The 9,971-nt window shown below is 33.1% G+C and overlaps 1 protein-coding gene across 1 annotated transcript; it reads right to left on the minus strand.

Annotated features, from left to right (window-relative positions):
• Positions 1-209: 209 nt before the first annotated feature.
• Positions 210-9,764, minus strand: LOC130813795 (phosphoinositide phosphatase SAC2-like). The gene is made up of 15 exons (XM_057679676.1): positions 9,230-9,764; positions 7,586-7,790; positions 7,335-7,500; positions 6,473-6,695; positions 6,185-6,261; positions 5,884-6,071; positions 5,712-5,809; positions 5,485-5,618; positions 4,962-5,379; positions 4,344-4,465; positions 4,063-4,176; positions 1,395-1,574; positions 1,021-1,194; positions 831-897; positions 210-587 (listed from the first exon to the last, which is right to left on the minus strand). The coding sequence occupies exons 1-15, from the start codon at positions 9,374-9,376 to the stop codon at positions 501-503; spliced, it is 2,400 nt and encodes a 799-aa protein (XP_057535659.1). The 5' UTR covers positions 9,377-9,764; the 3' UTR covers positions 210-500.
• Positions 9,765-9,971: the final 207 nt, after the last annotated feature.

Raw genomic sequence — 9,971 nt, forward strand, 5'->3', positions numbered from 1 at the left:
TACAGCTACTGATGTAAAATTAAGTAAAAGAAAGCACATAGACAATCAAAATCAATCAGATATGAACATATATATATATATATATATATATATATATATATATATATATATATATATATATATATATATATATATATATATATATATATATATTAAACACTAGTTATACATGGCAAACAAGGAAATTCACATACCTAAAACATCAAAGGTAGCTGCTGCAGCATGCAAAATTATGTCAATCAGATAATTTACAAGAATGAGTGATTAGAGCATTTTAAATTTATACCAGATATGTATCGTAGTTTGGAGAGGAGATAAGACCTCCAGGAAAAATAATTAGTAGAATTAGCGGTCAATGTACATTTCTCTGTTGGAACTTTTGATGTAGTATGAATGCCGAGACGGCAAGACCTCTTCCTTTTTAAGTTGTCTTTTGCTTGTTATTCATTTGCACAACCAACATCCTTCTTCGGAGTTGGTTTGGTCATAAAGACTGATGACTAAGCTAAGGTTGCTCCATACTCAACCCACTGAATAAAGCTATCAGAAAAATCTGCAACTACAGGTGTTGGAGGTCGATGTTTCCCCTGCAGAGTACAGAGTACAAAGAATGCCGTGTATGATATAGAGTAGAACTTCTAAGATAACAAATTTATTTAAAAGTCAAAACCGCAACAAATAACAAAAATCTAAAAACTGCAACTGTAGACTCAATAATTTAAAGACAAAAAGGCATATAATTAACCATAATCATTTTTATGAACACGGCATTGAATCTTTGAGAAAGAAAAAGCTTAATAAAGAATTTAGCATAAAGAGGATTGACTGACCTCTGATCCATCATATCCAGAGATCCCAAACAAGGAACCACCATTTGGAGAGTTTACAAGTGAAGACCTGTAAGCATACAGAAATAAAACATTACTTCAGTTATGGTTGAATTTCCACATAATATCACCAGAAACTGTTATGGAAAGTTACAATTGCAGGAGAATAGAAGTGAGTGTTGTCAGGGACTACCTATCATATGTGTCTTCCTCACATGAGTTTCCAGATGAAGAAATCCAGTCTAGATCAATAATATCCTGACAGTTCAACTCATTTCCATGTTCATTGTTACAACTACATTCACCAGTTAGATATGTCTCGGGCATATCTGTGAAAAGTTGGCGTGCAGTCATTGATGGGGAAAACCTAGAGATTTTGAGAGCAATCAATATTGTCAAGTAGACATAATCAATTAGGTCTAATCCTCAATTAATAAATGAAAAAATCATCATTGTCATGTGTCATGTCACTTTGCACAAGAAAAAGAAAGAAGCCATATTACAATTATACAATAAGGAACAAATATGACTAGCTACAGAACTAATAAAGAGCTGTAGTAGATTTACCTGGCATATGATATATCGGTTTCACATGCTTCCATCTCAGGCGTCGAGTCTGACATACCACTCTTGTCTTCTTTAAAGTCCAGTAAAGGATGGCAAATATTGCTTAGATCAGCTGCTGTTGCCGGCGAAGTACATTTGTACATAAGAACTCCATCGGACAAAGACCTCTTCAAAAAGGACCTGAAAGAAAGCGTTGCTAAAACAGTTCAGCTATCATAATTCCTTCAAATCATACACTCCGTCCCTTCCTTTGAGTTTGCACCAAGGAGACTAAAAAACATCTCATCAATTGGACAGAAAGAGTAACACCCCTAAACCAAAGAACTATTAATCTTTGGCCCTATCGAAGAGGTTGCGCCCGAATGACTTAAATTCATTCAAAAAGCTTTCACATACAATGAAGAAGTGTTCTTATTTAAAAAAAGAGGTAGTTTAACCAATATATTGCACTGAAAAAAACAATGGTAGGTTCTTAAGCTGTTGTCCAGTTTTGCAGTTTTATTGCAGACCATATACTGCCAATTCTACTTGGACTAAGTATTGGTAAGGGAAAAGCCACAACCAGGGGTAGCATATATTACCCATCGATCTAAAAAACCAAAAACTTTTGAGAAAATAAAATTTTGTATGTAGTTTTTGTCCATCATCAGGAATATCACTAAATTCACTGGGCTTTGATGGTTAAAAACTTGGGGCGACATCATTTATAGGATTGAACATTTTATTAGCAACTCTCTTGACTTTCCATACACACACCTTATAAGCTTCAAACTAGCAAGCATATCATATATGTTCACATGATTTCTTCCTCTCTTCACTAATTTGACTACGTAGTTAAAAAAAAATTAAATAGTTTAATGTCTATCATAGCCCATCAGGCATATCACTACTAAATTCACTAGGCATTGATGGTTAAAAACTTGAGGCGATAACATCATTCAGAGAATTGAACATTTTATTAGCTAATGTCTTGACTGTCCATACACACACCTCATAAGCATCAAACTACCAAGCATATCACATATGTACACATGATTTCTTCCTCACTTCACTCACTTGACTACATAGTTGAAAAAAATAAATAGTTTAAATAAACAAAGAGAACTAAATTTCTTAATCTAAAATATTGAGTTCATATTGATATCTTTGTAGGAAAAAATCCAAAGTTTCAAGTCTAAAATATATATTGTAATCAGACAGAGTATATGGAGCTCAACTTTAGTACAAACAAGAGAGGTACTATAAATCTAGAAGAGAGAGAAATCGCTCAAAGTGAATGCTTTAAATACCTTGAGTCCACATTTTAGAATAGTAGAAACATTCAACAAGATGAGACTCATAGAATCAAGTGTAGGCGGCAAAAATGAAGAGGGAGTATTAGGATATTATGTGATCAGGTGTGCCCTAAAGCTTAAGGGCAAGTTCCATCCAACGACCATTAGACCAATGTTATTATACGGATCAGAATGATGGGCTTTTAATAAGGATCATAGGAGGAAGAAGAGGGTAGCAAAAATGCAAATGCTTCGATGTATGAGTAGCATACCTTGAGGGATGGAATTCGAAACGAAAATATAAGGAGTTGCAAATATTCAGGAAAAAATAAAAGAAAATCGTTTAAGATGGTTTGGGCATGTACAAAGATGAAATATTAGTGAACTAATAAGAAAGATAGAAAGTTGGAAATTGAGGGACTTAAAAGAGGCGAGAGTGACCGAAGATGATTTTGTGGGCATGATTGAAAAAGGATATGAATGATCTAGATTTATAGATTAAAATTGTAGAGAAGCAGAATGAATGGAGAAAAATTTATGTGTACGACAATTGAAACTAACATATTGGTTCATGTAGCCAACCCGAATATTTTGCAATCAAGGCTTTCCATTTTTGTTTTAGCACAACATTATGAAATAAAGTTTTAATTATGAAGTTCAAGTATGAAGCAAAGCAAAATATGTTATCAATAAGGATAGAGAACAATGACAATTGAATATGATCACTAATGAGTTTGTATGGACTCTTGTGTATAATTACACATATGTTAGAATTAAATATATCTAATACCCTCCTCTAGAAATGCATCAAAGAGAAAGTGAATTTTGAAGGAAAATAAGAGTTGTTATATCATGACCTTTAATGTAATTGATGTGATATTAAGTGTAGAGAGAGATTGAATTATATGGAAAATACTAAAAGAGAATATAAAAGTATGAATGAGAATAAAAAAGAATAAAAAAGATAGTGGGGTCCAATTTCAAATAAAAAAATGATCCAAAATGAGAGGGACAACTAAAAATTGAAATTAAAGCAAATTGCGAGAGGCGGAGTGAGTATTTTTTTTTATTTATACCATTATTGATTGGAGCTACCCATAGATCAAAATCTTAATTCCAACACTAGGCCGTATAGGCTCTTAGGCTTTTGGATAATTTTTGTCTAAAGACACAGACACACAGTCATATATTCAACTGTGATACGTAGCTATAATCTAGTTTTCACTTGTCCATACGATACATAGTGTCGAGATTCCAACATAATTAAAATGAAAAGTTAGCATATAGCATTAACCAAGTTGTAAAAAATTTTTGCTGGAGTTAAACCCCATAAGAATAGATGATTAGGCAAATTTATAACCACAGCAAGTCAGCAATATGTAAAAATTCCATACCTGCCCAGATCATCTGATAAGGATGAGGTAAGCCTCCCAATACTGTAGTGCTGATCTGAATCAAGTTCCCACAATGCAGGTTTACCCACTACTGGTTGAAAATGACCTAAAAATCTGGTAAAAAGATGGCGATATTATTCTCAAACACATTAATAAGACATATACATATGACATTGTAAATGGAAACTAAATTATGGAAGAGAAATTAATACAACTGAAAAATTCAATTAATTGAAATGCAAACAAAAAAAAACCCCAATATGAGCCCAGTCCTAACTTACAAATTAATGGCATCTTGCTTTTCTGGATCCATGTACGCATTATTCAAATAGCGCTGTAGACTCCTGATAAACTCTTGGGACTGTGTTGCTGCTTTCCAATGACCTTTACGATCTGAGAATATCTAGTAGCATCATGAATTCCAGATTTGTGAGGAGTAATATAGGAATCATGAGAACGGAAGAAACAAAAAAAGATGAAAACACAAATACAAGGTTACTGGAAAGTGCAAATCAGTACAAGCTATAGTTAAGACCGGGAAGACAATGAAAGACTTCTCCAGAGAAGTACAACACAAGATCGTCTCCTTTAATTCTTTACATTGAATGTTTGTACCCTCATATTGAATAGAGAAAGTCATCATATTTAAAAGCAAAAGAAAAAAAGAAGTGAAGGTCCAATATGGCGTTATATCCAATAAAGGGGAAACTTCCATGATAGAATCAATACAGGCAATCATTTGATTGAAAAACTTCATGGAAAAAAGTTAAAATTACCCTAGATAATTGGTACATAAAATTTAAATCTAAGATAAAAAAAATATGATAGAGCATTTAGTGGAACGATTTCCCATGAACACTTCATTTACTTAGTACAAGCACAACTATAGAGTTAGTTACCTTATTATGTGCTGCTGAGCCTCCATACTGCAGGGCTAGTGTGTCACCCATGGCCTCATAAAGCCCCATCAACATCTTAGCGTAAGTGTCATCAAGATCAATATTTGGAGTAGGGTAGACACCAACTGCATGCAGCTGATGACCTAGGGCAACCAAACCAAATGCATATTGGGCAACATTTGTGCGGTCCAAACAATCAATGCAATTGGTTCGCAAAACCCCACTTTGGTACCTTGGAGGCTTCAAAGAATAATTTCTTGTGTCACTTGTATCCTCATCGTGCTCTATCGTAGAATGGGAAATACCTGATGCAGATTCTGAATTTACAGATGGAGGGACTTGGCAATATAAGAATCCAGTTTGATCCAACGCGGTCTCAGCCACTTTACTTAATAACGACAACACCTTGTCACCTTTACTGGAATATCCACATAAATTAACTCAATTGTCATACAGATTCCCTATACAAGTAACAAAAATCATCAATTCAATGATGCAAGGATAAAATTAGAAGCAAAATTACATGCGATACATTCTTGTGAGATCCACTGTCCAGAATTTTAAGCGATCTTCTTTATCCAAAGTCACATTGATGGAAGCAACAGCTTTAACAAACTCTGCATGGAGTACAGATTCACGAGGCTTCCTCTCCTTTGTCTACAAGTTGTTCACAGCTGTTTCATTAGACAACGTATAAAGCCACACACGCAAAATATCTAACATTGTAACTTAAGAAAAGCTTAAGTGTACCTTTATCAGATTTAGTATGAATATCGGTTTACCATATCTATCTACAAGATTTTGAAAATGTCGTCGTGTAGCTTCATATTGGAGGTCATCCTTTGACACTAAATTTGAATTAATGTGTTATATAAAATATCAATAAAAGGAAAATATATATACAAACATGGAGTGAACATACATATAATGTCAGGTCTTATATTCAATCTTGACGTCTCTTGAGACCAAAGAAGGGGAATGGAGCCCCTAATTTGCACAACAGAACTGATTTCCACTAAGTTTGCATTTGGGGTCTCTTCAAAGACGATTTGCTCTGTTTCAACATCATTAGCAGCTCGACCTTTTTCATTAATTCCCCGTTTTAAGTACCTGCCAACAAAGGGGAAGTCCTCAATTCATCAAAATTGTAAATCCAAGAAAAACAACTTCAGGTGAGTATTGTCAATGTCCAGAAGTAGTCAGCCATGTACAAATATAACTACCTAGTTCCAGCATAGTGACGCGATCTTCTTGCAATAAGGGTCAAACTGACTGTGCGCTCAGAACTTAAGATTTTGACCTGAAGATATGATAATTAATACTACAAGAGTTAGTGGCACAACAACAATGCTAAAGCCATAATCCCAACTTTTAAGCATTTATAGCTGCCACATTAGTTTATCTCTAAATAAGTGCATTAGTTAGTCAAGTGCAAAATTATAAGCCAAAGTACAGCAGCAACAATTAAGCCGTCACAAGATAAGTCACTCAAAGTATCAAAACCGAAGTACCTGTTTAAAGAATCCATGAACCAAAGCCACGGTCCAAAGAGTATTTCCCAAAAGACTTCGAATTTCCCGAGTTAAGAATGCATTCCATACAAACATTGTTTCATAAGGGGCTAATTTATTCTCCTCATCACATAAATTCTTTTGGAGACTATGCATAATACGGTAGGAGTAGCTGAAAAAGAAGTCCTTTGTAATGTCCACGGTGCGTAGGAGCTTCTTGTATCTAATGATTTCAGCAAGAAAGAAAATGCGAAACAGATAAATATATATAGAAATACATTACCATTGGAAAAAGATGAGGTGAAGAAAAAGAAACTGAATAAATGATTGACGTATAAGAACATAATATGACTCTTATTGATGTACTCAACGAGAAAAAAATGTCTTTAAGAAAATGAACTTGAAGTAAGAAGAGATAGTGTCTCTTTGAGCAACCGGGCCATACAGCTTGTCTCATTAAACAACTTATCCTAAGACCAAAAAACCAATGAGCTTTCCCTTTGAATTTTCTAGACAACTAGTAGTACATACAAAATGATGCTACAGCACCACCCTCTAGTATTTTCAGTAAAAGAATACATTATACACTATAGACGAATACCATTATTGTAAACTACGAAATAACCCACAGTTTATAATAATCATCAAAACTAACCAAATGAGGATTGACAAACTTATACCTCCATCGTCACACCAAAAAGCTAAACAAAAATACCAATGAAATCAAATGAAATCAAATGAAATCAAACTTAGAAAGACGATAACCAAAAGGACCAAATCACGAATTAGATGCACAATAAAAATACGGTCTCTTATAAGTATGAGATACATTTTACATTTACACGTAGAATGAACATAGGACCTTTTTTCATTCTTAGAATTATTTGAATTGGATCGCATACGAGCATGAGGGATTGGTATCATTTTGCTCTTTGAGACAACATATATTGCATGACCGCAAATCATCCCTACTTTCCTCCTTTCGGTTATAAGAAGCACATAGTATGGCCCCAAGAATTTAAAGAAACCTGAATACATAAGTACCACAACACCATTTAATCAATCTATCATAGTAAAACAAGATTCTCAAAGACATATTACTTAGATACTCACCCACAATCCCATAACAAATAGTAACAAATTTAAGTCCACCTGCATGCATATTTCCTTCATTTATTCGTCTCAGTAAGGCAGAACACTCATGATATGTATATACAGTTGGATCTTCGAAAACAAGAAGATCACAAGGCGCTGATCTATCGATCTTTAGAACTCTCCAGAACTTCTTACTATTATCTCTTCCCACCATATAAAAGTTCTGCTCAACAAAAAAAGATATAAAACACAAAGTTTGTCAAATAAACACTTGAAACCTACTACGTCATCTCTACTCATGATTATTAATCGTGCAAACGGTCCGGTTGGCACTGAAATAAGACCAAACCATAAATTCTGGTCTGGACCGGACCATTTAAAAATCAAACCGGACTGAAAACCGTTCTTTAACAGTCTGGTCCGCGGTATTGTTTTTTACATTTTTTCCAAATTAATACTATGTGTTTATGCAAATATTTCGCAACTACAATCACCATAAAGAAAAGAATACAAAGTAGTTGACATTAAGATTGACTAATTTGGTTCAATCCAATTGATTATTTGTACACTATGAAGATAATTGAAATGCATTTAACAGGAGACTTCAACTCATCGCCATAATTTTCAGTAGAAGTTTCTAAAGTGCGTTGAAATGATTAAAAATAAGATTCATGAAGTAAACAATTGCAAAATTTCCTGCTATAACACATAAAATAACAATAACATTGAACAATGACTTCTATACAAATAAATCAATTTTGCATAGAAAAATTATCGTGATTTTCAGTCAAAATCACACATCCACGCTAAAAGCGCTGACAAAAGTCATCCAATAGCTTTCATAAAAAGTCATCAAGTCCATTGACCTACTAAACTAACCCTAGAACTACTAATCAATGAGAACCAAATTCTTAGATTTACCATTACAATCAAAGAAACATTCCAGAATTACATTCTATTAGAGATAATCTAGACAAATCTTCTACATATAAACTTGGAGTATGATAAAAGAAAGTTCTAGACTAATAGATGAATTAAAAAGTTCATTTGTATAATGAGTTCTAGAAATTAATGACTAAAATTGATATAGAGAATTCTATAGCTTATGGACTATTCTAGTTAAATGTATGTTGGAGCTTGTGGAGTAGTATAGATAACATAGTTTAGCCTATTTAGCACCAATATAAATAGAAAGTGTCAATTAGTGTGTTGTGTGTTGAAGAGAGGCACAATTAAGAGTGAGTTGAAAATAATAAGTGAGAGTATTATTTCGTGACCGTGTAAGTTGTAGTCTAAGTGTAAATGTACTAAAATAATTGTGTCGAGTGCGTGTCTACTAAAATATAAATTGTACTTCTTGTAAATTGAGTTGTGTGTTTAGTAATAAAATTACGTTTTTAATTACTATAGCACGAGTGTCATTGGGAATTATTTTAGCTCATCATATCCACCAAAAACAAATCGATTCAGAGATACAAAAATCTCAAATTCATACACATATTAATGTCAAATTTGAACTGAAACAACGCATCAAAAAGTAATCGCCGATCAATCAAAAAACCGGAGCCAAATCAAACTCTATCCAAATAAAATATCACATTACAATCGATAAACACAAGTCCAATCAAATCGAGACAAAAGAAAAGGTCAAAAAAATTATACCGTGCGAGTTTCATAGAGTTTGAATTTTGCAAGATAATAAGGACTATCATCAATGTTGCCGTTGGGAATTTTCTTGCTATCATCACGATCAATGTTGTTGTCAGTGTTGTTGCTGCTGCTACTTCTACTACTACTTTCCGAGTCCATTCCTCTCAGACTTCGTTGCCGAGCTAACTCAGCTCAACATACAAATAAACAAACTCAAAACCTAAACTATCAAATTATACAACATTTCCAAACATTGTTCAAATCAAATCAGATAAAAATGAGCATATCGTTTCATTAAACATCAAAATTAAAAATTAAAAAAATAAAAAAAAAGTTCTAAGACAATGAATTGGAGAAGAAATGGAGCTTGATTAATGCGAGCTTCAAACTTCTTTTATTTATTTTTATTTTTAAAAATTAAGGTTGAAATTGGAGGAGAGAAATAGAACGAAGCGAATGGAGGGGTAGAGTTTGCAAAAAGGGGTTTTTGAGGAGAGAGAAAATAGAAAAACAGAAAAGAAGTCGCACGTAGCCACTTATCATAGAGTTTTTAGACACTAAAGATTTTGGATTTTGGATATATAGAATATATATTATGAGTTATTTTTTAATATATATTATTTATTACTATGAAAATAAAAGGATATTAAAACAATTAAGTTAGCTTATATTTATTAATTTGATTTGAAATTAAGTTGTTTAATTTTATGTGTTTAAATTTTATTCACTAACTACAAATAAATATTTACACTTA

The sequence above is a fragment of the Amaranthus tricolor genome, chromosome 5 (assembly GCF_026212465.1).
Source record: "Amaranthus tricolor cultivar Red isolate AtriRed21 chromosome 5, ASM2621246v1, whole genome shotgun sequence".
Lineage (NCBI taxonomy): Eukaryota > Viridiplantae > Streptophyta > Magnoliopsida > Caryophyllales > Amaranthaceae > Amaranthus > Amaranthus tricolor.

What these genes read in the sequence shown, in the direction of transcription:
- LOC130813795 (XM_057679676.1), bottom strand. Translation starts at nt 9,376, where the DNA reads ATGGACTCGGAAAGTAGTAGTAGAAGTAGCAGCAGCAACAACACTGAC. An exon ending in AATTCTAAGAATGAAAAAAG is followed by an intron (nt 6,696 to 7,334) that starts GTCCTATGTTCA and finishes TGAAATCATTAG; the next exon opens with ATACAAGAAGCTCCTACGCA. An exon ending in TTCATGGATTCTTTAAACAG is followed by an intron (nt 6,262 to 6,472) that starts GTACTTCGGTTT and finishes TCATATCTTCAG; the next exon opens with GTCAAAATCTTAAGTTCTGA.